The sequence below is a fragment of the Saimiri boliviensis genome, chromosome 2 (genome assembly GCF_048565385.1).
Source record: "Saimiri boliviensis isolate mSaiBol1 chromosome 2, mSaiBol1.pri, whole genome shotgun sequence".
In the NCBI taxonomy this organism is placed as follows: Eukaryota; Metazoa; Chordata; class Mammalia; order Primates; family Cebidae; genus Saimiri; species Saimiri boliviensis.
In genome coordinates this window covers 7,803,364-7,830,454 of record NC_133450.1, presented here as the reverse complement: position 1 = coordinate 7,830,454, position 27,091 = coordinate 7,803,364, and the positions used below count along the sequence as shown (strand labels likewise).

The 27,091-nt window shown below is 45.5% G+C and overlaps 1 protein-coding gene across 2 annotated transcripts; it reads right to left on the bottom strand.

The window, feature by feature from the left end:
- On the bottom strand, positions 1-22,663 carry LARP6 (La ribonucleoprotein 6, translational regulator). Of its 2 annotated transcripts, XM_039468804.2 has the most exons (3): positions 21,916-22,309; positions 4,704-4,914; positions 1-1,563 (listed from the first exon to the last, which is right to left on the bottom strand). In XM_039468804.2, exons 1-3 carry the CDS (start codon positions 22,113-22,115, stop codon positions 499-501), a joined length of 1,476 nt encoding a protein of 491 aa, XP_039324738.1. In that variant the 5' UTR covers positions 22,116-22,309; the 3' UTR covers positions 1-498. The 2 variants fall into 2 exon arrangements, with proteins under 2 accessions (XP_039324738.1, XP_039324739.1); XM_039468805.2 differs by lacking the exons at positions 1-1,563; positions 4,704-4,914 and adding an exon at positions 4,921-19,773 and having other exon boundaries at positions 21,916-22,663.
- Between the last annotated feature and the right edge of the window lie 4,428 nt (positions 22,664-27,091).

Here is a 27,091-nt window from a genome sequence, read left to right as displayed (position 1 = left end):
TCAGCACTCCGGTTGGGTGTTTTATTATTTATTTACTTGACAGGTAACATCGATTTGGTCCTGTAAGACACCATGCTGTCGGCTTAGCTACTTGCTGTTACACGAGAACTCTCCTGGACTCTCAGGGAGCCCCGGCATGGCCTATCCAGGACAGCTCAGTCACTGAAGGGAAAAACTCCATACCAAAGAAGAGAGATGCTGCCAGACCTTCCCCAGGGAACCTCCATCCCACAGCCCTTCAGGCCCATCACACTCACAGGTCAGGCATCATCCAAATAGTGGCCATGCTGGGAAGCACAGGAGTCCTGAACTAGAAGGCGGTCTTAAAACCATGGCGTACCGATTTACATATATTATAGATAGATAAATTAAGAGGTCTACATGTATACAAAATCTCTCGAAGGGGAATGAATTCCATTCTGTCATGCCAGGTATTTGTCAGAACCTTGAAAACTGCGGGTCGTTTTCAGTGGAGCTGATATTAAAAATAGAAGGTATTTATACACAGGCCCTGCTCCTCTCATGGCCGTGAAATCCTCTGGTGTTGTCAGGGCCCCTGGGCAACCTCAGCACCCCCACAGGTAACCCATCTGCAGTCTGCATCTTCCGGGAGAGCAGGGGACTCGCACCAGGGCTTTTCTCCTGCGTCCCCATCTCGGCTTGGCGGCGCCTCCGGACCCAGGGGCTGCCAGAGGGAGTGATGCTGCTGTCAGAGGAATAATCCGTGCACCTGCGGAAGATCTCAGGGCTGGTGCTGCAGTTCAGTCTACCTTCCTCTGCCAGTGGGGACTTCCTGGAAACACCTTTGCGTTGGGCCAAGGGGCTGCTCCAAGGACTTGTGCACGGGGAGGCATTTGGACTCAGAAAGAGATTCTGGTGGCCAGAAGGGCTGAGCTTGTTGGTGGCCATGTGCCGTCGGCCTGCCATGGGGGACGTGGGGTTGCTCTCAGGGTCGGAGGAGCTGTTGGCGGAAGACTCATCACCCATGTACTGAAGCTCCTCGACTCTCTTGTTCAGGGACTTGTTCAGGTGGATGCTCACAGTGGGCTCCTCGTCATGATTTTTGTCTTTGGCAGGTTTCTTTTTGGGTGGCTTCATACCAATCAGGACAGCTTTCATGTTCTCTTTGCCCTGAGATTCTGTGATCATGAACTCGTGGGCTTTGATGGCGGCTTCCACCTCCTCAAACTCCACGATGGCACACTCCTGGGTCCCCACTTGGCTGTAGCGGCTGCTGATCCTCCGGATGTCAGGGGGCAGCTCTCTCCCGGGTTTGAGGATCCGCACTGATGAGATGACTCCAAAAGTCCCGAAAAGCTTGAGCAGGTGTTCCATCACCTTCTCCTGCACCCTTCCATTCTTCTGGGGGGTGGCCAGAGCCCAGAGCTTGGGAGACAGGTAGAGGTCATAGACCAGGAGCATCTTGCTGGGGAGGTTCTCGTTGGGGAACAGTGGGACAGGGGTGGTCCTCCTCACCTTCCGGTGGTCCTCATTCAACTCAAGGACCACTGAATACTTCAAGGCATGTGCTGTGGTTCTCCAGTCCCGTGTAAGGTGTTTCACCTGCAGATCATAAAACAAACCTGAAATAGTATCTAACGTTCTTGTCCACCCTTGTGTACAGCATAATCTCCCTCCCTCACTTCCTTATCCCTGTAACACTAGAATGCCCGTATTCTAGCGTCTGGAATCACATGTGGTATGTGTAAACACTCAAAAATCTGGTGAGTGGATACGTGAATGAAAACACTTCCTACAATTTCAAACAAGGGCAGCACAGCAGCATTGTCCAACAGAACTCTTCATAAAAATGGAAATACTCTGAGCAAGTTTAGAGGTTCAATCTGCAGACTCTGGAACAAGGCTGTTGTATACCCAAACCAAAGGCCCACCTCCAGCTGGCAGTGAGACTTGGGAAGGTATTCAATCTCTTAGTGGGTCAACTTGCCCTGGAAAATGATGTAAGTAGTGCCATCTCAAAGAGTTGTCCTGAGGATTAAATGGGCAAAGATACACATGTACATATACAAACTTATCTACATATAAAACAGAATAGTGTCTGGCTCACAGTGAGTACTCAATAATCGTGTGCTATCATTACCTCAAATATTCCATGCTATCATTTTGATAGGATTTGGAGATTTTAACATTCAAATGCTTCTCTAAAACAGTATTTCTGCATTTTTGTCTTTGATACAGAGACGTTTCCAAAAGATCTTTCACATTTCACTGCAATATCTCCCGAGAATGACATGGACTATTTCAACCTGAAATTAAATCCAACTTGGGCCTTACTAAGAATGATGAAATAATCCCTCCCTCCTCCTCTGTTGGTGGAAATTGTGTGTATCAATGTTGCAGTGGATGAAAGCTATATTTATACCGTTAAACAGTAATTTTCTAGAGGCCCACTTCCGGTGAACGGAATGCCAGGGGCAATGAGTCATCCCAAGGAAAGAGTGAAGGTGGGTGGGGTGGGTAACCTGAGCCTGGGAAGGCGAGAGCCCCCTGAGTCCTCTGAGAACAGACCTATGCAGTGGATCTGCAAAAGAACTGGAACTCCAGGTGCCTCTGAGCAGGAATTTCAGGAAACTCAAGAAGGAGAGGTTCACTCACTGGGCAGGACGGGAAACCTTGGCAGACCCATTACTACACACAGGCTCCTAGAGAGACGGCACTGTCCACGGTAGTCCGTGGCCTCTAGGAGAAATGGCTCAGACTTAGGTTGCCAGAAGAACACAGGCCAAGGGTACAGAGAAGCAGGTCCAGGCAAAGGGTCAGATTTCAGGTGGACGGAGTCCGTGAGGAATCCAGAAAGGGTGAAGCTGATGACTGCAGGTGAGCGTGAGGCTGTGGGAAAGCCAGGCAGTGGCTCACTGTGGGGTGAAACACGGTGGAGCCTTCTCCAAAAACAGCTAGGGAGGGACCACTCAAGAGAGAAAAAGAGACAATTTCCTAAGCCTGAAGCTTGCGCTAGGAGCACCCTGGGAAAGCAGGTGCTCCGTAGGGAACCGCATCTCATCGCAAGAGAAGCAGGGTCTGGCAAGGACCGAGCATCTCTTCTGAGCCAGAAGCAAGGTCCACTGGGAAGTCTCGGTTACTGTCTGAGCATCCTAAGCCCGGGGCCATGACCATTCATAACGAAGGTCCAGGTACCACCTGGGAAAAGGGACCAGGGAGCTTTCGTCCTCCTGCAATTACTAGAAGAAAAATTCTGAGGTTTCAGAAACGTAATTTCCCTATGCTTGTTACCTTTGTCATGTATGTTTCCCTTTTGTGATTAGCAGGAAATCCTTCAGAATGAGAAGGATCTTTGCTCTGATTTTGGAGCTGTTAGGGAGTCTGTCTATACTCTGCAGCCAGGTTTCAACAAAGAACATTCCTAAATAGGTCCATAAGTGGCAGCTTAAGGAGGAAAGCAAAACAAGCTGACTCTTGGGGTCCCTGGGAAGGAATAAAGAGATGTGCAGGGTGATTCCACTGGCTGCTTCATTTTAGCATTCCCCCCACACCCGTTTCACATGAAAGCTTGCTCACTGTTCTCGGGACATTAAAATATCCCTTCCATTCCCCTGGGCCTAGAAAACTCCTACTCATCCTCCAAAATCCTATTTCAATGTCACTTTCTCTGGGAAGACTTCTCAGTTCTCCAGGCAGGGTTAGTCGCTCTGATCAGCTAGCTCCCAACAGCACTGTGTCCTCTCTTTCGTCCCACTGTATGTGGTCATATTGTAATCTTTCAGCTCCCTCTCCTTGATTGGACTGTGCACTTGTCAAGGACAGGAGAGTACCATCTTCATTTTGTACATCCTGCACCTAGCACAGCACTCGGCAGACAATGAGTATTTTTGATGAATGAATAAAGGAAAAAAGAGCAAGAGGGCCGGGCAGAGTATACCAGTGGGTGAGGCAGGGAAGAGCTCCAAGGAGAAAAGCTTTCCTCCAGTGCTCTCTGACAAAGTACACAGACATCTTGGCCGGGACCCACTTGTTACGCATCCCGTTATGCAACAGGCCGCGTGGTGCTTTTCCATTCTAGTAAATGCACTTCCCCAGGGGAGACACAGAGTTCTTCTTCCAACGAGTCTGTCAACTCTCTGGGAGGTAGACAGTACACAGCCCAAACACTGGATCTATATACGGCAGGGACAAGCAGTCTGCTCCCCAGATGGCAGCAATGATTACAAATCTCACCTCCCTATTGTATAGATGAGGCTGATGGCGTCACGCATGCAGAGCATGTGTGCCTTAGAGAAGGCTCATTTTTGAGAGTTCTGGGTGCTCATTCTCTCCCCTTATTTATTCAACTTGACAAATGAAAAGCTTGGATTCCATAGAATTTCAGGCCTGGTAGGTATCTCTCAAGGCCTCCGAGTCCCTCTGTCCTGGTACAGCATCCTCCGAGCTGCCCACTTGCCTGGCAAAAGTGCCTGAACTTTACTAAGAACAAGTAATATTGTTTCATAACTGCTCCCAGCTGAGATTTGTCCCAATGCCAGGACCCTTTTAACAGTGTGGGAGTATATTCTTAACAATCCTAAATCCTTTCTCCTAGCCATTTTTCTCTTTTTCAGGCACAGACTTAATTTTAAAAGTTGCTCGTCATCAGGTTTCAAGGGAGTGAAAAAAAAAAAAAATGTTTAGAACCACAATGCAAAACACACTTGAAATCCTTGAAGCAGCTTCTGAGAACCAAGCCTCACCTTTTTGAAAGATGTGAGTAGCTTAACGCTCACATATCCCAGCTTGTTCCTCCTCACATGCTTTAGCAAAAAGGCATCCTTCTCCAGGTTTTCATCTGAGAAGTAGAATTCGATCTGATCCACCAGTTTCTTGATTAACTCCTCGTCCGGGGGCTTCCACTCCTGCTCCAGGTCCTCACGCTCATTCTCGCCCCCACTTGCAGTGGTGCCACTGAGACCAGAAGGAGACACCGGGTGTTAGGGGTTGAACCGTGCCCCCCACAAAATTCATACATTGAAGTCCTGACCCCAGGACCTTGGAATTTGATGTTATTTGGAAATGGGAGTAATTGCAGATGCAATTAATTAAGATGCGGTTTTACTGGAGTAGGGTGGACCCCCTCATCCAACACAACCGGGGTCCTTATCAAAAGGGGAAACTTGAACACAGACATGCACACAGAGAGAGCATCATGTGAAGGCAAAGGAAGAGATGGGGCTGATACAGTAAAACCCAAGAAACACCAAAGACCGCCACTAGAAGCGAGGAAAGATGCCTAGAACAAATCCACTTCTAGTGTTTTCAGAGGGCACACGACCCTATGAACACCTTGATTTCAGGCTGCAGGCCACTTGAACCATGAAACAATATATTTCTGTTGTTCTAAACCATGCAGCTCATGGTATTTTGTTACAGCAGCCCTAGGAAACGATACTGGGTCACATGGCCACAGAGGGAGAGGTTTGCCCCCAAACAGCTAAGAAGTCAATCTTTTGTTTTTAACAAGTATGGAGGATCATAAAAATTATAACTGGCTGGGCATTGTGGCTCCCATCTGTAGTCCCAGCACTTTGGGAGGCTGAGGCAGGCGGCTTGAGTCCAGGAGTTTGAGACCAGCCTGGGCAACACAGTGGGACCTCCGTCTCTAAAAAAAAACAACAAAAAAATTATCCAGGTGTGGTGGTGCATGTCTATAGTCCCAGCTACTTGAGAGGCTGAGATGGGAAGAGAGCTTGAGCCTGGGAGGTCTAGGTCTCAGTGAGCCAAGATTGCACCACTGCACCCCAGACTGGGCAACAGAGTGAGACCCTGTCTCAAAATAATGAAAATGATTATTACAACAACACCCTCTGCTGACATGTATGTGGCACTCTGCCACAGCAAAATGCTTTTGACATATACTGTCTTATTCTTCCTTCTCTTCTCCACCCTCCCAATTCCTGGTTTCTAGAAGACAGTATAGCAGAGTTACTTGACCTTTCAGTAAGATCCTCCATATTTATTAAAGAACAAAAGCTTGATTTTTTAGCTGGTTGGGGACAAAACCTGGAGTGCAGTGACGTGATCTCCATGTGGACACATGATCACTGCGTCTCAGGACTCCAGTTCAGGTATGAACCAGTGTGATTTCCTACGGCTGCCAGCTTTAGGGGTCCTGAAAAGCCAAAGATTGCCTGGGTCCAAATGCTTGGTTCAGACTGAGTATCCCTTATCCAAAATGCCTGCAACCAGAAGTGTTTCCGATTTCAGATTTTTCCAGATTTTGGAATATTTGCATATACATAATGAGATATTTCAGGGATGGGACCCAACTCTAAATGCAAATTCATTTGTTTCATATACACCTTATACAGCTAACTTGAGGGAATCTTACGCAATATTTTTAAAAATTTTGTGCAGGAAACAGTTTCTGAACTGTCAGAAAGCAAAAGTGTCACTATCTCAGTTTTTAACCCATGTTAAATCTGTGGTGTCATGGTGGTGCTCACAATGTGTCTGATTTTAGCGCATTTCAGATTTTGAATTTTTTGATTAAGGATGTTCAACCTACCCCACTATTCATTAGCTGAGTAAATCTGAGCAAGGAACTCCACTGTATCTCACTTTAGCTCCACGACCTGTAAACTGGGAATCATGAAAGTCCCTGTCCTCACGGGAGTGCTGTGAAGAGTCAATGAATTAATACATGAAAATATCCAAAGACTGCCTTATGTACCCTTAAAGCTCAGGAAGCACAGCTAAATTCCTTTGCTCATTCATAAGAGGCAGATCTAGGATTGAAACTCAAATCCTCTGTCTCCAAAGCCAGCACACATAATATGTTATGTGTTTCACCAAGGTCCTGCAGTAGACTCTGGAAACACAAGCCCATCACTGGGGCGCATCTTAATAACGCCCACGACCACCAGCAGCTCCACCTGGGTAGACTTCCTTCCTCTCCCTCCCCCTGAGAACATTAGGTAACAAGAATAAGCCACAGCAATCCTGGACAGAGCTTCCTTAGGAAAGCTAATCTATCCTAAGGGGATTATAACCATTTCAAACCAATAAATATTTAAAGAATAGTGGTTATCCACAGCATAACTGATGCCACTATGAGAAGTTGGCAAACATTTGCAGGTAGGTAGTTACAGGAATGGGTTTAGCAACTCAGCGTCAGGACCAGCTATCTCAACAGGCCTGTTACTGTGATTGCTTAAAGCTGGAAAAGACACATGCAACATACATGTCCTTCAACAAAATTTTAATTGGCTCTCAGCCTCAGGAGAAAAGAAGAAAAGCAGCAACTGTGGAATACTCGGAATGAGGGAAAAGTGAATATTCTGGCAGAAGAGAAAAAAAGTAGTAAATAAATTTAACAATTTTTCAAATTCACAATTTATAATTAGTATAAAATATAGGCACTGGTTGATTAAAAAATAAAGAGTTTTAGCTATTTACCTGTAGGCAGCTTGGGAATGGTTTTTATAATACTTAGTGATGTCTCAAGGTAAATGTATAGTGAAGAGGCCTAGCATGGTGGCTCACGTCTGTAATCTCAGCACGTTGGGAGGCTGAGGTGAGCAGATCACTTGAGATCAGGAGTTCGAGACCAGCCTGGCCAACATGGCAAAACCCCGTCTCTACTAAAAATACAAAAAATTAGCCAGGTGTGGTAGTGCATGTCTGTAATCTCAGTTACTTGAGAGGCTGAGGCAGGAGAATCCCTTGAACTTGGCAGGTGGAAGTTGAGTGAGCCAAGATCACACCACTGCACTCCAGCCTGGGTGATAGAGTGAGACTGACTCAAAAAAAAAAAAAAAAATGCAGAGTGAAGAAAATAATAGGGAGACTCAATTTTAAAGTATTTTTCAAAGTCTTGTTAAAGTGGGATGATAAAAATCAGACATCAAGCTGACTCACCCAACATCCAATAGCAAATACTTTCTCAATTGCCTTCTGTACTCTAGAGGCTATAAAAACTAAATATTATGACCAGTAACATATAAGTGAAAATCTCTTGGCCCTGCCCCTTCCCCTTTTATCTGCTTTGAACGTGGATGTGATGGTTGGAGCTGTAGCAGCCATTTTACTACCATAAGGAGAAGGCCAAGAGAATCGGCTTGGCCTGATTTGCTGATATTATTGGCCCTGACATTATTGAGTTGTTGAACCAGCTCTTATAACTATCTACCTGCAGATTTGTATTCTTACATGAGAAAGAGCAAATCCTATTTGTTTAATTCACTTGTTGGGTTTTCTGTTACTTAAACAGCCAAACACAACAGGAACCTCAGTAACACTGCATGGAGAAAGGTCCTTGAAACATGACAGAGGGAAAACATCAGTGGGAAAACCAACAGAATGAAAAAGGAGATGCCAGCTGGACAGAACACACTTCACCTTACTAAGGAAAATTTACCCCCTAAATAGTAGATAAAACAGATGGGATGAATATAACAGACAAAATAACTACAAATGCAAAGAGAATCCCTAGCCCAGCTAACAAAGATGTCAATACATTGCAAGGGATGGGGCCGGGTGTGTGCTAATGGCCAGTGAAGAGTTTGGGGCAGACTCAGGGGTATTGGCGAAATGGTCTAACTTACTAAAAATGGCTAGTATCTCAGAAGTGACTGCACTACCAAAGGGACCACAGACAAGTTAGTCCCACTCCCAAACTAGAGCAATTGATGCTATTACAAAGGTAAACTCATAAACAAATAAAGCATAATGGAAGGAGGGCAGTATAATTTCTTAATCTAATGTTTATTCCAGAGCTTTCCAATCTTCCCAAGGCCTGCCATGTCTGCTTTACTGCCTGCGGATAATAATTCTATCTCAGTATCTCAGACTGGATGGAGAAGATGCAGTTCATCCAATCAAGCCTGTCTAGATCTTTGTTGGGCAACCCCTTCCCTCCTCCCCCAACCTTCGCTCCAGCTTGTTCTGTGTCCCTAGACATCCGTCAAAGAACTTGTAGCCATATCCAGGTGTCTTTTCTGCCTCTTGGTCCTTGACATAGTTTGAATGTATGTCTGAGCCAAACCTCGTGTTGAATCGTGATCCCCAGTGCTGGAGGTGGGGCCTGGTGGGAGGTGATTGAATCATGGGGTGGTTTCTCATGAACGGTTTAGCACCAGCCCCTTGGCGCTGCCCTCTTGATAGTGAGTTCTCATAAGATCTGGTCATTTAAAAGTATGTGGTATCCCCCACCCCCGCCACCAACTCTGCTGCTCCTGCTTTCGCCACGTAATGTGCTGTTCTCCCTTCACCTTCTACCACAATTGTAAGCTTCCTGAGGCCTCCCCAGAAGCGGACGTAGTGCCACGTTTCCTACACAGCCTGCAGAGCCAAGAGCCAATCAAGCCTCTTTTCTTATAAATTGTCCAGTCTCAGTTATTTCTTTACAGCAATGCAAGAACAGCCTCACACAGCCCTCTTGCCCCAGATGCAGGAGCTGACACCGTTGCCCACCTTCTTGCTGATATTCTCACCCTGGTCTTTTTTTTTTTTTTTTTTGAGACGGAGTTTCACTCTTGTTACCCAGGCTGGAGTGCAATGGCACGATCTCGGCTCACCGCAACCTCCGCCTCCCGGGTTCAGGCAATTCTCCTGCCTCAGCCTCCTGAGTAGCTGGGATTACAGGCACGAGCCACCATGCCCAGCTAATTTTTTGTATTTTTAGTAGAGACGGGGTTTCACCATGTTGACCAGGATGGTCTCGATCTCTCGACCTCGTGATCCACCCGCCTCGGCCTCCCAAAGTGCTGGGATTACAGGCGTGAGCCACCGCGCCCGGCCCTCACCCCGGTCTTATGTGACTTATTCTTTTCTGATTCTTCTCCCCATTTTACTGCCCTCTGTGTCTCCTCTTTCTCCTCTCTCCACTTCTTTTTCTTTTCTTTTGAGACTAGATCTTGCTCTGTCACCTCAAGCTGGAATGCAATGGCACAAACACAGCTCACTGCAGCCTCAGCCTCCCAAGCTCAAGCAATCCTCCCACCTCAGTTTCCCAAGTAGCTAGGCTATAGGCATGTCCCATCATGCCTGGCTAATTTTTTTATTTTTTATAGAGATTGGGTTTTGCCATGTTGCTCAGATTGGTCTTGAAACTCTGGCTTCAAGTGATCCACCCACCTCAGCCTCCCAAAGTGTTGGAATGACATGTGTGAGCCACCATGCCTGGCCTCTCTCCCTATTCCTAAGTGAAGATGTTACCCAAGACTCTATCCCTGACACTTTATCCTACACTTCAGCTCCTATAAGCTCATCAAATTCAAATCTACCCTCCAGCCTGTCCACCCCACACCTTCCTCTCCTTCCTAAGCTCCCATCCTCAATTCCTAACTGCATGCCAGACATTTCCACTAGGACAATCTGATGTTGCGGCAGATTAAATATGTCTGCAATCGAACTTACCACCTTCTGCAGAACTTGACCTCAGGCAGGACTGAAGCCTGGACCTATCGACAGGCATTCTATCTGGCCAGTTGGCCTTCCTTTCACATAGTCTCACAGTAGACAATCCATAATGTATGGGGGGGTGACTCTGCATCAATCATTTGCACCCAATGAGCAGAAGCAGATAGCCAGAGATTCCAGAACAGGTGGGTGATTCTGTGGAAGTGACATAAACTCCTATTCAAGTGCAGAAGTGAACTTCCTACGCTTGGAGGACTCCACCCTCTGTATGAGTACTGTCAGCAGCAACTGCACATCTCCAGAGAAAGGTCTTGGGGGAGTTGGAAAGCCTGTTATATCCAGGAGCATGCTGCATTGTTTCCTGTTTGTGTAATAGTCTTTCAAAGGGAAAAGCTACCATATCTTTTATGAATATTAAGTTCATATCCTTTAAATAGGAATACTGTCAACATTTTGTTGATTACAACCATCCTGTGACAACCATATATCTTCCTTTCTAATTCACTCCGCCAACTATCTTCCCTATTCACTCTTCCGTGGACTTAAGCTCAAGACCTAGGATGTGTTTTTCACTCTCTCTTTTGCCCCCACATTTAGTCAATTATAAAGTGCTTATTTCATTTTGCAGGGTCTCCCATCTGTTCTCTCTTTGCCATTCCAACCATCCTCATTGCTTTTCCCTTGATGAACACTATTAATAGCTCATCAAAACATGACTCCAAAAAACTAAAGTAATAAACATAGCAAAAACAAAAATAAAATAGTAGGGAACTTACAAAGAAACCAACAATTCCCCACTTCACCCTTCCTTCCTAGAGTAATTTCTCATCAACCATTTAGTTCTTAAGAGAGTTATGTCATAGCTCTATAAAATATGCTTACAGCTCTACTTCACACTTGCCAACTGTAGTCATTCTCTATTCATGTCTTATTATATAAAATGAGGATTTGGGGTCACTTATGTCCCTAAAGAACCCCTTCTTCCAAGTTTTAAAATTTTCTTTTAGTTTTGGTTCTGCTATTAGCCTTCCATTCGTGGCTTGGGGTTTGTTTTTTGTTTTGTTTTGTTTCATTTAGACAGCCTCACTCTGTCACCCTGGCTGGAGTGCAGTGGCGCAATCTCAGCTCACTGCACCCTCTGCCTCCTGGGTTCAAGCAATTCTCCCACCTCAGCCTATCAAGTAGCTGGGACTACAGGCATGCGCCACCACGCCCAGCTAGTTTTTTGTATTTTTAGTAGAGAGGGGGTTTTACCATGTTGACCAGGCTGGTTTCAAATTCCTTACCTCATATGATCTGTCTGCCTTAGCCTCCCAATGTGGTAGAATTACAGGCGTGAGCCACCACACTCGGCCCTATTTGAGTTTTAAAATAACATACTTTAAGTGGTTTCTTATTCCATTATCATTAAAAAGCATTTTTCAATTCCTTGCTACATAAGATGTGGTCATGAGCATTACTGTTCTATCCTCCCTTCCATCTCACCTTCCATTTCCAACCTTCCATATTACATCAGATATACTTTTATTTCATTTTGCCATGGTTCACAATATTCCATTCTATTCTGTAACTAATATTCTACATTTTCTCTATAGATACATACTGAAAGTTGAAAGTCAATCAGTTGTATTTTGTTATTATGACTATGTAAACAGTGTTCCCTACAGGGCTAAGTCATTTGCTAAGATTATATTTCTTGTTTTAAAGTCCTATTAGTTGACTGACCACCTGGATTGGTCCTCTATGTTTATTTTTTCTTTCATATGATCTGTCTTTGCCTTTGTTTGTAATTTACACACTAAGAGATTTCCTTGACATTATATTCTAACCTTTCCTATTGAATTTTTAAATTTCGGTTGTTAGGTATTTAGTTTCTAAGAACTCTTTTTGGAACTGAGATCATTCCCTTCTAAGAGCTTCCTAGTCTTGTTTTGTGGATGCAGTATCTTAAATTCACTCTCAGGGTGCTAGCTGGAGTATGTATTTTTGAGTCTTTTGCTTCAACATCATCACCTCTGTATCCTTTGGGGTCAGTTCCTCCATTTAACTTTCATGCCACTAATTTTCTTCATGTGGCTAGTAAATAATTAACTTTTTCCTTGATTAAAGAGTTTAATAAACTTATTTTAGAATAGTTTTAGATTTACAGAAAAGTTGTGAAAATTATACAGAGAGTTCCCATATATACACACCCAGGCTTGCTCTAAGTAGCTTCCATTAGTATGGTATGTGTGTTACAATCAATGAATTAATTCTAATTAGTTCATTATATATCATTATTAGTGAAAGCCTATCTTTTATTCAGATTTCCTTAGTTTTTGCCTGTTTTCCATTTTTTTGTTCTGGGATCCCACCCAGGACACCACAATACATTAAGCTGTCATGTCTCCTGAGGCTTCTCTTGGCTGTGACAGTTTCTTATACTTTCTTTGTTTTTGATGACCTTGACAGTGTTGAAAAGTACTGGTTAGGTATTTTGTGGAATGTGCCTCAATTGGGATTTTTCTGATGATCTCTGTCATGATTTAGATTGGGATTATGGGTTTTTGGGAGGAGGACCGCAGCGGTAAATTTTCCATTCTCGGCACATCCTATCAGGGTGCATGCTATCAACATGAATAACCACTGTGGATGTTAACCTTGGTTACCTATCTGAGGTAGTGTTGTCTGGTTTCTCCCCCGTAAAACTACTCCCCCCACCTTTTTTTTTTTTTTTGAGATGAAGTCTCACTCTGTCGCCCAGGCTGGAGTGCAGTGGCACGATCTTGGCTCACTGCAACCTCCGCCTCCCAGGTTCAGGCAATTCTTCTGCCTCAGCCACCTGAGTAGCTGGGATTACAGGCGTGTGCCACCACGCCCAGCTAATTTTTGTATTTTTAGTAGAGACGAGGTTTCACCGTGTTGGTCAGGCTGGTCTCAAACTCCTGACCTTGTGATCCACCCACCTCGGCCTCCCAAAGTGCTGGGATTACGGGCGTGTGCCACCGCACCCAGCCAAAACTACTCCCTTTATCCCCATCTGCATATTTTGGAAGAAAGTCACTGTACACAGCCCACAGTTAGGGTGTGGGGAGTTAAACTCCACTGCTATTCATCTTGAAGACTAAAGGTCCATGCTGCTTTTTCTTGGTGGGTTGTACGGGTTCCCTCTGCAGTTGTACAAACTCATTGGTTTTCTTCCTAGACGGCTCCATGTACACAGGTGGGGCATGCCAAGTGGCCGGCTTCACACGAGGGTGAACAGGCAGGGAATCCTGAAGTTGGGGGCTATACTCAAATGGGGAAGGCTTTACGCTGCAACTACCAGCTCCGCTTTTTCATTCCTAGATCTCCGTAGTGAGTTCATTCAATTCCTTTAGAAAATAATCTTGTGTCTTTTTTTTTTTTCCTTAAAAGTAAAATACCTGCTACTTTTCACTGGCAGACGGAGAGGCTAGGAAATTGTTCTAAAGGAAGAATTTAAATTACCTTTCAGATATTTGCAGCCCTTTTTACTCCTGCATCTTTGGGATATTTCCCAACTAAAGTCTTTCTAGTGTTCTGTCTTCCCACCTCCTGCCACCTCCCGTGTTATATTTTGGGCTACAGCCTCCTCCACTCTGTGCCATATTACATGTTTTGAAGAACAGCTAGAATATGCCACTGCTTTACTTGATGCCACTGATTTACTTTAATAATAATAATAATAATAAAAGGTTTTCTATTTCCCATTAAATAAAATTCAAAGTCTTCAGCTCCCAACCAGGCAAGGTGGCGCACATCTATAATCCCAGCACTTCGGGAGGCCAAGGCATGAGGGTCATTTGAGGCCAGGAATTCGAGACTAGCTTGGGCAACATAGCAAGACCCTGTCTCTACAAAAATTTTAAAAATTAGCCAGGCATGGTCGTGCACACTTATAGTCTCAGCTATCTGAGAGGCTAAGGTGGGAGGATTGCTTGAGCCCAGGAGGTTGAGGCTACAGTGAGCCATGACCACACCACTGCACTCCAGCCTGGGTGACAAGAGTGAGACCCTGTCTCAAAATAAAAATAAAAATAGAAATAAACCCACAAAGTCTTCAGGTCCTTATTTAGATTCATTTAGAATCTGGCTGTAACTTATTTCCATCGATTTTTTTGCAGATCCTTTGCTCCAAACAAACAGACATAGTCATCTGTAAGTGTCACAAGCTTTCTGGACTCTGTGTCTTTGTGCATGCTGTCTCCGTCTCTGAATGCCTTGCTCCTCTCTCTAGGGTCTAAACTCTGGTCACACATTAAGGTCCATCTCAAATGCAATTCTGCTAGGAAAAAAAAAATCATTTCTACTCCTCCCAACACTTATTTATATTTGTATTATAGCTACTTGTGTGCATATTTTATTTGCAGCCTGAACACTAAGTTGAGAGTAGAATTCAAGCTGGTTTCTTTCATTATAGTATTACCCCAGAGCATTGCACATAATGGGAATTTTAAAAGTATCACCAATGTAGAGCAAATAGTTTTAAGGTCAAATCATACATATCAGGATCCTTTGAGAGAGGAAGTATGGTTTCTGATGAATATGTTCTTAGTGGCCTTTCAAGGAGGCTTGAAAAAGTTTTACTTAAGGTTTTGCTTTTTAATAAAACACTGTAAATTGGAAGTGATGAGGTCTATTATTATAGCTATAAACCTGTGAGAAATGGGTTGAAATACCGGGGTACATTTTAAAACAGGTAATTGGGTTCCATGAATCAGTGTTTAATTTTTTTTTTTTTTTTTTTTTTTGAGAGGGAGTCTCACTCTGTTACCCAGGCTGGAGTGCAGTGGTATGATCTTGGCTCATAGCAACCTCTGCCTCCTGGGTTCAAGCAATTCTCCTGCTTCTGCCTCCTGAGTAGCTGGGACCACAGGCATGTGCCACCACAACCGCCTAATTTTACTATTTTCTTAGTAGAGATGGGATTTCACCATATTGGCTAGGCTGGTCTTGAACTCCTGACCTCATGATGTGCCTGCCTCAGCCTCCCAAAGTGCTGGAATTACAGGCATATCATATTTGTAAGTGATTTGGAGAAACAAAATGATTTGCAGCATAAAACATCCAAGGCTGCTTTTCTCATAAAATATCAAATTAATCTGGTTACATTGATTGGGCAGTTAGTCAAATGATACCCTTACAAGAGGAAAATATCCAAACTAAGATGGTGGAGTAATGAGACCCTCACTACAGCTTTCAATCCAGGAATGATTTCTCGGCCTCATCATCTATCATTGCAGATGGTGGAACATGATATTTTGACCACCAAGACCAAGAAAATGGTGGAAACCAATAAGGAAGGTACCAAAAACAAAAGAGAAACATTGTTTATGAAAAACACTAGGGTCCAGGTGCCATCTGTGTGAAATTTCTTTTGACTCACCTCTAGAACAAGATAATGAATAGTTCAAAAAGGGCAATTTGATAATGTAATATAAAAACACCAGGGTAAATTCAAAAGATAAAGGTTCTTCACTGAGACAGACTGAAAACATACAGGGGTATGTTCTCAACTTTGTTAAAGGCATCACCCTTTTACAAACCATATTTTGGTTGCTGCTAGCAGGGGTCACATCCTGTACTTGGGCGGCCCATGGGTTCTAATATATTTATTACAGAGACACGGCCTTCCTCTCTGACCCTGTCTTTTGCCATGCTGTTCTGGTATATGCCCTTGGGCCTGGGAAAGGGATATACAACTAGCAGACGTAACTGCTGGTCTAAATAATGATTTGTGGTGTGGAATAGAGATTACATATATAAGGCACTTAGTTCCATGTCTGACACAAAATTGGCATTAATAAAAAAGTAGAGGCCAGGCATGTTAGCTCACATCTGTAATCCCAGCACTTTGGGCAGCCAAGGCGGGCGGATCACTTGAGGTCAGGAGTTTGAGACTAGCCTGGCCAACATGGTGAAACCCCATCTCTACTAAAAATAGAAAAATTGGCTGGGCATGGTAGTGGGAGCCTGTAATCCCAGCTACTCGGGAGGCTGAGGCAGGAGAGTCACTTGAACCTGGGAGGCAGAGGTTGCAGTGAGCCAAGATTGCACCACTGCACTCCAGCCTGGCGGGTAGAGCAGGACTCTGTCTCACATACACAAAAAAAGGTACAGACTTTCATCATCACCATCCAAAGCAAGGAAAAGATAGCCTGTGCAATGTCCCTAAAACATCATGGAAAAAAAATAAAAGGGGACCTAGAAGATTGTGTTGTTAAATGAAAAACAGGTGGCTCAATGGTTTTATTGTTCATATTAATATTTAATATTATAATTTTCAAGCATTTTTACACATTATAGACCAAAGAAAATAAGTAATCATGTTAATGCTATTAGGAATCAAGATTTTCCATATAAAAAATCAAAGAAGTAAACAGCAAACCCCGTAATGTTAAATTTGAATAGGAATTATTGATATAAGTGTTTTTAAAAAAAATACATTTCTTAGTTTTGTCCACCGAAAGGCTCTGAAGGCAACAACTGCCTGGTAGAAGTTCGCTTTCTTAATTCCAGATCTTGGTTTCTAAAGACTTTCTTACTAGCATTTGAAAAAAACAGAGATTCCTGTGGAAATGGCTGGATTCCATGACTGAAGCAGGGAAAGTACAAATTATGCCTGGAATATCTAGTACCAGAAAGCAAGGGAGTACTTCAAGACTAACAGGCATGTTACAGAAAGACACAAGAAAGCCAACTTGAAGGGGTTCTGTTAGCTGCAATACAGACATTTTGAGCACCAAAAATGACTGTGACTAATTAGTAAAAATCGAATAAATACAAATCCACGAATCGGAGAAATAGGGAGAGTATGAGCTTGAGGAAGAGCCCTCATTTAAATTATTTAGTGTGACTATTATATCAAGTGATCTCTTTGAAAACTGTAATTAAGGGAAATTATTAAGTTTTTTTTTTTTTTGCCTCCTTAGGAGACACTTTTGTTTAATACAGATGATGAAACAAAGCTCTTTAAAAAAAATAGAGCAATGCCAGCTAATAAATGTACTAAGAATGTGAACATTAGAAAATCATCGATTTGCAATCCCCAGTGAAATAACCAACTTAGGTAAAGATCATCAATAGATGCTAAAATAATTAGGTGAAAAGTCACTGGGGAAAGAATATTGCAAGAAGATTGGATAACTTGGGAGAAATGGATAAATTCCTAGAAACATACAACCTACCAAGACTGAATTATAAAGAGATAGAAAATCCGAACAGACCAATAACGAGTAAGGAGATTGAATCAGAAATCAAAAATATCTTATGTAAGAAAAGCTCAAGACCTGATGACTTCATTGCTGAATTCTACCAAACATTTAAAGAACTAATACCAATACTTCTCAAACTCTTCTAAACTTTGAAGAGGAGGGAATACTTCCAATTTCATTTCACAAGGCCAGCATACTAAATCACATACTAAATTATATACCCTGATACTAAAGCCAGATAAAGAAAACAATAGGCCAATATCCCTGATGAACATAGATGCAAAAATCCTCAGCAAAATATTAGCAAATTGAATTTGACAGCGCATTAAAAGGCTCACTCACCATGATCAAGTGAGATTTATCCCTGGGATGCATACATGGATCTACACATAGATACGTACGTGATGCATCAACTTAACAGAACCCAGAATGAGAAGCCCACAAATAACTTGTTAACTGCAAAGGGAAAGACACCTGTGCAACAGAGAAATCTCCTTCATCGAGTGGTCAAATTTAGCATCTCTAAAGGTGCGATGGCTCCTCCGTTGATGCAACATAAAGTTCCAGGCATAGAGTACGAGGCGTTCTTGCCAAAATGTTTAAACAGCATCAGATCAAAACCTTAGCCCTAACTTCCAGTTTATAAGAAGCACATGGTATTCAGGAGCAAGTTAAATAAGACCGTGAGAGCATTACCAGACCAATCCGAAATGCGAGACGTTCAACAAGATGTCTGGCCTCTGCTGTCCAAAATAGCAAAGCATTAGGGGGGAAAAAAGTGGTGGAAACTTCTAGATTAAAAGATTCTAGAGACCTAAGAAGCAAAGGCCTCAACCCAGACCATATTCTTTTTTTTTTTTTTGAGACGGAGTTTCGCTCTTGTTACCCAGGCTGGAGTGCAATGGCGCGATCTCGGCTCACCGCAACTTCCGCCTCCTGGGTTCAGGCAATTCTCCTGCCTCAGCCTCCTGAGTAGCTGGGATTACAGGCACGTGCCACCATGCCCAGCTAATTTTTCGTATTTTTAGTAGAGACGGGGTTTCAGCATGTTGACCAGGATGGTCTCGATCTCTCGACCTCGTGATCCACCCGCCTCAGCCTCCCAAAGTGCTGGGATTACAGGCTTGAGCCACCGCACCCGGCCCCATATTCTGATTTGAGGGGGAAAAAGAAACAGCTATAAAAGACAATTATAGAACAATCTGGGAAATCTTGAATGTGGAACTTGACTATTAGCTTATCTTTAGGATTATATATTAGGGAATGATAGTTAATTTTCTCAGTTGCAATAATAGTGTTAGGGCTTTATAGGGAGTGTCATTATTAGGAGTTACAAAATGAAGTATTCAAGGTATAATCTTGTGTCCAACATACCTCAAATGGTTCAGGGGAAAACACATACATTATATACACATCCGCCAAATACGGCAAAGTATTAACTGTTAAATCTAGATGATGGGTATATGAATTCTCACAGTACTATTTTTTCAAATTTTCTTTATGTTTGAAAATTTTTATGTTAAAAAGGTGAGAATAAAAGGAAAGCCATCTTTTTAATCAATGAGATGTGGGGAGATGATTAATGAATTTTTTTTTTTTTTTTTTGAGATGTAGTCTTGCTGTCACCCAGGCTGGACTGAAGTGGGGTGATATTGGCTCACTGAAACCTCTATCACCCAGGTTCAGGAGAATCTCCTGCCTCAGCCTCCTGACTAGGTGGGATTATAAGATGTGCACCACCACGCCCAGCTAATTTTTGTATTTTTAGTAGAGACGGGGTTTCACCATGTTGGTCAGACTGGTCTCAAACTCCTGACCTCATGATCCTCCCACCTTGGCCTCCCACAGTGCTGGGATTGCAGGTGTAAGCCACCATGCCCGGCCTCAGTAAACATTTTAGAGGCTGTAAAGGCTTTTCTTTATTGCTCATTTATTCTCTTTCCTTAGTGTAAGCCAGCTATTAGGCTAGGTATGGAAATACGAAGAGGACTAAGACAAGGGAGCTGCCTTCAAGGATCTCACTGTCTAGGGGACGAGAAACACAAATTTCTCAACACCATGGAATGAGTGTGATGATACAGATATGCATTCAGTCAACAAATCTGGCCACGTGCTGGATGCTGGGCTAGGTGCTGAAGATACGAATGCGAATGAAGCAAGCATGGTCCCTGAATTCACCGAGCTCCTATTTCTGTGAGGGAGACACAATTATAGAATCATGATTGTGGTAAGTGCTAGGCATCAAATGTACAGAGTACTACAGCAACAGAGAAGAAAGAAAACACAGCCAGCTCTGGGATGGGGATTGGGGGTGGTGGAGAAGAGGCAGCGAAGTTCTAAAGGCTGACTAGAAATCAGTCAATCAGAGGACCTAAAGGTGGGAATGCAGAGGCATGCAGACACCAAATGGCCCCCTGTGCTCAAGGAACTAGACGATATCACGGGAGCATGAACTGCTGACAGGCAGGGAAGAAGCAATGGGGTGAGGAGATGATGTGAGTGGGTGTCACATCTTAACAGGCAGATTGAGAAATCTGGGCTTTCTCCTGTAGACTCCAGGAGCTGAGAACATTCACATTGGGTGGTGGCTGCTGCCATGTGAGCCTGGGCCCAAACAGGGGATAGCGTGGATCATTTTTTTGGCTACCTCTCCTTGGGCTCTGGGTGCCTGCCCGCTGGGCTCTGTTGGCTCCCTGAAGAGCCCCAGGGATTATCTGGGGTCAACTCTATGCCAAGAGGCAGCAGGAAGTGCTTCAGACTGAACACTTGCTGAGACTCAAGCCATAGGAGCTGAGCAGTTCTGGAGGAAGAGCATGAGGGGTTTCCAGCAAGAGGCCTACCCATACTGAGGCTCGTTTCTCCTAGACCTCCATAAGGGATCTTTCCAGGCCTTAGACAGAAGTAGAGCTTTAATCCTGGCTAATGATACTGTCTCACAAATTTAGCCCTCAGGATAGGGATGGCTATTTTCCACCGCCACAGGCAAATAAAGCTATAGGGATAAACCACTCGGGGCTATTTTACATACTCTGAAATTATGAGTAGGCGACTGCCTTCTCAAGACTGTGAGCTGTCAGTGACTACGGGTTCATCATTTTTACGCTCTTGGTACTCAGCACAGAGCTAAACAAATCAGGCCTTGTATCATAAGGCACTGATCATAGTGTTATACACTGTGGTCCAGCTTTCCTGCCCTACCCTGGGGGTTGACTTTTCTCCCCTGACAACTGTCTCTACTGGCCTGCCCGCAACCTCTGAGTCCAGAAGTCTGACCCTTTAACCTGGGGAAGGGTCAGGCACTAATAGGGAATGGCTCTGTGCCCCGTATTCTTCCACCCTTGAGTTGAGTATTCCTCCAGTGAAGAAGATATACTCTTGCCAGGACGATCCTGCAGAACCTTAACAGCTAAACGCCTGGGGCAGGGTCCCAGAAGAGAGAGAGCTCCTAATAAGCGCCTGTGGGCATCCTTCAGAATGTGTGAGTTCTGTCGTTTCCCTACTCCCAAGTGGGCGTCTATGTAGTATCTCCTTTCAACAGCAGAAACAAAACTCCAGTCCTGAAGGGCCTGGTCATTAGTGGACAGGAGCCAACGTGCCTAAGGACAAAGCTCAGGACCCGAGGCAAGGTTAGACAGGTGCCATAGCAGCTTTAAACTACCCCAAACCCAGGAACCCAACCCCACAAGACAGCAAGATGATGATGTAAGCATAAAGGTTGGGTGAGAAAAGCTGCTTGAAAATGGGAATCCCCCAGGTTGGAGGATGTAAAGCAGCAAGCCCAGTATCCGTCTCAAACTACCATGAAATCCCTCCTGGAATCCCCGATCAGCAAGTCTCCCCGGCACCTGGCCTGCCACCACCTAGAGACGGAGCGCAGCCAGGAGGACTGGGAAAGGCAGGGCGATGATGGCAGTGAAGGGTTGGTGGGACCACTCGCAAGAGGAGGGAAAGGCAGGCAGAGATGGACTTTGTGGGGGTTGGGGGGGGCGTCCTGAGAGAGCCCAAAGCGGGGATGCCCCCTCCAGAGGAGGGGGTGTCGCGGATGGCCCGTGAAAGTCCTCCTCCTGGACCCCTGAACATCGCCACGTCCAGGCCCCTCGGATCCCGGCTGCCAGCCCTGGGAGCCTCGGGGTGGAGGGTGGGGTGATGAAGGTGCGGGCTGGGGCACCGGCTGCCTCCAGGGGCCGGTTCTGACTCAGGGGCTCGGCCGGGAGCTGCTTCCCCGGAGGCGGGGCCGACTCAACCCCCTCTGCCCGCGGAGTTGCCGCGCGCGGTCGGCGACCCGACCCCGCGCGCGGCCCGGCGCCCCCTCGGGGCCCACCGCCTCGCCTACCTGTGCCCGCGGCTCGGCTCCTCCTCGCTGGCGCTGCCCCAGCCGGGGCTGAGGTACCGGGCCGGGTCCCCGGCGCCCCGCGCCTCCGCCCCCTCCTCCTCGTCCTCCAGCTCGTCCACGTCCTCGGCCTCCTGGATGGCGACGCGGATCTGCACCGCCGTCTCGGGCCCGGGCCGAGCCTCCCCGCCCGACTGGGCCATGGCTCGCGGGACTGCGGCGCCGCCGGGGTCCCCGCGCCTCAAGGCCCAGCCAGCCGGGCGGCAGCGGCGGCGACGAGGGGGCGGGGGCGGTGCGAGCGCGCCCGCGGCTCGGCCCGGGGGAGGGACAGGGGTCGCGGCGCCCCGCCCCGCGCCGCCCAGCGGAGCGTCCGCGCAGGCGGGGCCGCGGAGGCGGAGGGCGGCTCTCCCGAGCTCCGCCCGCGGAAGCCTGTCCCGGAAGGATCCTCGCGACCCCCGGTCCCTCCCTCCGTCCTGTCGCTGCCGGCGGGGCCCCGGCCCGAGAGGAGGTGCCAGGGCTCCCTCCTCCTGCGCCTCCTTTCTCGGCGCCGCGGGGATGGGCGCAGCGCGGCTGACTCCTGTTTGGGCTTGACTCCGGGGGTGGGCAGGCACAGACCACGGCTGCAGGGGCGCCCAGGCCTCCTGCGTGTCTCCCCCACCGATCTGCCAAGATGAGAAGAATCTCCACCGTCAGTCTCTTTGGCAGAATAACCCCCCCTAGACTGCGTCTTACGAGGGCAGGGGCTTGGCTCCTGCCTGCCGTGCCCTGTATCAGTTTTTCTCCCAAGTGTGGTTCCCAGACCAGCAGCATCAGCTGCACCTGGGAACTTGTTAGAAATTGAAATTCTCAGGGCTCATCCAGACCTCCTGAATCAGAATCTGTGATTCAGAACTTGGTGTTTTAAGAAGCCCTCTAGGTGATGCTGAAGTTCACTGAAGCATGGAGTATGCCCTGCACATCGTATGCACTCAGATATTTGTTGAATGAAGAAAGGCAGCTATTGAAATGTCAGGATGTTCTAAAACGCTGACACCTTTACACGTGTAGCTTTCGATTGGGTTCCATCTCACCCCTCCAAATGTGACCCAGAAACTAGGGACAGGAGCATAGAAATGAATAAGACCCGCCGGGCGCGGTGGCTCACGCCTGGAATCTCAACACTTTGGGAGGCCGAGGCGGGCGGATCACGACGTCAAGAGATGGAGACCATTCTGGCCAACATGGTGAAATCCCGTCTCTACTGAAAAAAAAAAAAAAAAAGAAAGAAAGAAAAGAAAAGAAAAATTAGCTAGGCGTGGTGGCGAGCGCCTGTAGTCCCAGCTATTTGGGAGGTTGAGGTAGGAGAATCCCTTGAACCTGGGAGGTGGAGGTTGCAGAGAGCCAAGATAGTGCCACTGCACTCCAGCATGGACAACAGAGCAAGATTTGGTCTCCAAAACAAGAAAGAACGAGAGAGAGAGAGAAAAGAAATGAATGAGACCTGAATCTACTTTCATGTAGCTCTTTATTTAGAGCCTTATAATTTATCATATTAATTTGCCACAACGAGACTCCAAAACAACAGAACTCTGGACCAATACCTTTGTTTTGGTATAGAAAAGCAAGTCAGGGTATGCTCAGGAAATGAGGGATCCTCGAGGGAAGTGTCCTTGTAAGAGAACATCATGTATAGGGTCCTGGGTGTCTGGGCAGGGCTGGGAAGAGATCCAGGGGCCCAGCAAGGACAGCGCCTCTTCTTAAGGATACTAGAATCTGTGTCCCTTTCTTTGTTGGATCTCTCTTTTAACAGAAGAGGTCCTAAGATAAGTAAGTAAAAGAACTGAGAGAGACCTTTGGTGCTATTGTTGTTTCTGCACCAGAACAGCTCACAGCCCTGGATCTGAGCTACTGGGAAAGGAAGAGGCAAGAGGTTGACAACATCTTTTTCCAGCCAGCTGTGCCTCCCTCCAGGGCTACAAAGGCACATACCTCTGCACATACCTGTGATGAGGCTCGAGAGGACAGAGCTGCAGCAGCCACCATGCCTTCTAGTCTGATCATTTCAGTTCCTGAATTTCACCAAGTGATACCTGTTATTGATCTCATTTAAGCCATCTTGTGTGGCAAAGACATCAGAGGTTATTATCCCTACCCACAATGATGGCTCACGTTCATCTCAGGTTTTATAGTTTATGAACAATTCATACATGTCATTTCAGAGTTTCCAAATGCCTGATCATAAGAGTCCCCTGGGGACTTTTCTTAAAATATAGATTCTGAAAATATAGTTTGAAAACTGACAGTTGGTGGGTGAATCTGGGCTGCAGAAGTGTTTTACTTGGTGAGAGTTCGGAAAAAAAGAAATTGAATTTATATGCCCTAACATTCAAATATATCTGCCTATGTTGTTTCTGTTATTACTTATTTCTGACTCCTCATAAAGGAATTTTGGATCTAGAAAAACTGTCAGACATTATCCAGCCCAGGGTTCCTCCTGGTAAAGAATGGGTAGCCTGCTAGAGTACCCAAGAATGGCTACTCTTGGGGGTACCCACCCAATAAGTCATAAAATAAATAAGGGTCATCTTTCTGCAGTATCAATTTTACTTAGATATTTGAGTGAAGAGCCACAATGTCTGTATTAAAACAACTTGGAATATCTGTGAAATCAAATGTGAAACTTGCCTGGAATGTTTAAGACAACTCACATAAGTTTCTGATTTATAGTAGTTGGCTTAGAATAATGTCCAGAGGAGCAGAGGACAGAAACCCTCATCTGCACTAGGGGTACTTCATGGGAGAGGTCCAATTCAATCACTTTTGCATTGAGGAGAGCGAGTCCAAGTGAGGCTTACAGGGAAGGGCCTCTTCTTCCACTTCGTTGCGCCCCATTTTGTCTAGCAGGGAGCCTTGCATCTAGGAACACTTGCTGATTTGCTCTGATTAGTCCTACCCTCATACCCCACCATTTGTGTCACTGGTGCAGAAACCAGGGCTTTTAAAGGGTTCCTTCTGATTTCCAGCTTATTCCTCCCCAGAGCCGTGGCAGGGGAAGGAGGCTAGTCCCACCCAGGCCTGTCTTTGAGCATCATGACAGGGAGTTTGCATCACCACTGAGATGGTTAGCAAAGCCTCTTTAAACAAAATCATGACCTCAGCCTGGAGTTGGCATCTTTCCCTTCCCTGAAATCGTGAAAGCTCATTTTCATAGTAAACTCAAAATGGGAAACAGCTTCTTCTGTAGCTCCTGAAGATGAAATAAAAGGAAATACATGGACAAGATATCAGGATACACTGAGATTAGATTGAAGGAAAAACTCAACCCTGGAAGACGTTTCCAGTATATACAAGGGTGTTACTTGGAATCAATTGGAAATATTTGTGAGTGTGCCTGGCACTGCAGCTGAAAACCAAGGACTTGGAATAAGATATTATTGTGGTGAAGTTGGGAAGTTGGGACAAGGCTAAGCATTCAAGAGAAAGGGAAGTGCTGAAGGGGCTCAGGGTTGAATTGCTCTTGGGGGAATGCTCAGCCTTGTCATCACAGTTAAACCTTGTTTCTACCAAAAAAAAAAAAAAAAAAAAAATCTGGGCATGGTGGCACGCACCAGTAGTCCCAGCTACTTGGAAGGCTGAGGCAGGGGGATCCCTTAAGCCCACGAGGTTGAGGCTGCAGTGAGCCATGATGGCGCCGCTGCACTCCAGCTTGCACAACAGAGAGAGACCCCGTCTTCAAATTAAAGAAAAAAACAGAGGTCTGTTTTAACTCTAGGTTAGAGGATATTTTTATCAACTTATTTAAGCATTTGTTTAAGCACGTACCAAATACCAGGACCCGTGCTATGCTCAATTGTGTAAAATGCCTAAGACATGATCCATGAATATCGAGTGATGAGGGAGCCTGGGAAAGACAACCTTCGATAGTAAGACTGTGTCTACGCATGAAATGCTGTAACAGAAATCCCACAAGGAGGCGCAGCCTATGAAAACATCACCAAGGACGTCTTGACGCTAACTAGAAGAGCTAACACATAAGCAGCAGGGTGTAATGGAAACGCACTCACTTCGTTACCAAATAGCTCTGAATTCAGACACCAGCCTTGCCACTTCTTAGCTTTATAACCTCTCTGCTGTTCAGTTTTCCTACCTGTAAAATATTCCGAATGATCCTCACTTAATTGAGTTAGGCACACAGATCAAATTAGATTGTTTGTGGAAAACGTCTAGCACAGACCCGGCCCGGATTAGACAGTCAGTGTATGCTAGCGGATTCTGATGCAGCCTTCCAAGTACCTCTGTACTAGGAAAACCTTAGCCTGGCTGAGAAACACAAACATTCTAGCCGCTGGATATGTATATTCCTCCATTGTAAATTAATAAATCAGGTTGGTTTTTTTTTTTCTAGATGCCATACTCTTTTTTTTTTTTTTTTTTTTTTTTTTGAGTCTGAGTTTAGCTCTTCTTGCTCAGGCTGGAGTGCAATTGGCGAGATCTCAGCTCACGGCAACCTCAGCCTCCTGGGTTCAAGCGATTCTCCTACCTCAGCCTCCTGAGAAGCTGGGATTACAGGCACCCAACACCACACCTGGATTTTGTATTTTTAGTAGAGACAGGGTTTCACCATGTTGGTAAGGCTGATCTCGAACCCCCAACCTCAGGTGATCTGCCCACCTCAGCCTCCCAAAGTGCTGGGATTACAGGTGTGAGCCACCATGCCTGGCCTAGATGCCATACTCTTATAAGCTGAATCTGGTCTGCAGAAATGTTTTACTTCAGAGCCAACCTAATCCTGAACACACTGACAAAATGGAGGACTTCTCTGGGCCAGAAACCAGCATCTTTCTATAGATTCTTTTTTTCTTTTTCTTTTTTGAGGCAGGGTCTCACGGCTGGGCGTGGTAGCTCACACCTATAAACCCAGCACTTTGAGAGGCCAAGGTAGGTGAATCACTTGAGTACAGAAGTTCAAGACCAACATGCTGAAACCCTGACCAACATGGCAAAATCCTATCTCTGCTAAAAATACAAAAAAATTAGCCAGGCATGATGGCAGGTGCCTGTAGTCACAGCTACTCGGCAGGGTGAGGCAGGAGAATCACTTGAACCTGGGAGGCAGAGGTTGCAGTGAGCCGCAATTGCACCAGTAGATTCCAGTCTGGACGACAGAGCAAGACTCGGTCTCAATTAAAAAAACAGAGAG

Excerpts from the sequence above, each read along its gene's own strand:
- LARP6 (XM_039468804.2), bottom strand. The coding sequence starts at position 22,115 with ATGGCCCAGTCGGGCGGGGAGGCTCGGCCCGGGCCCGAGACGGCGGTG. Across the intron at positions 4,915-21,915 it reads GAGCCGAGCCGCGGGCACAG|TGGCACCACTGCAAGTGGGG; the intron begins GTAGGCGAGGCG and ends TTCTGGTCTCAG. Across the intron at positions 1,564-4,703 it reads TACTCACATCTTTCAAAAAG|GTGAAACACCTTACACGGGA; the intron begins GTGAGGCTTGGT and ends TATGATCTGCAG.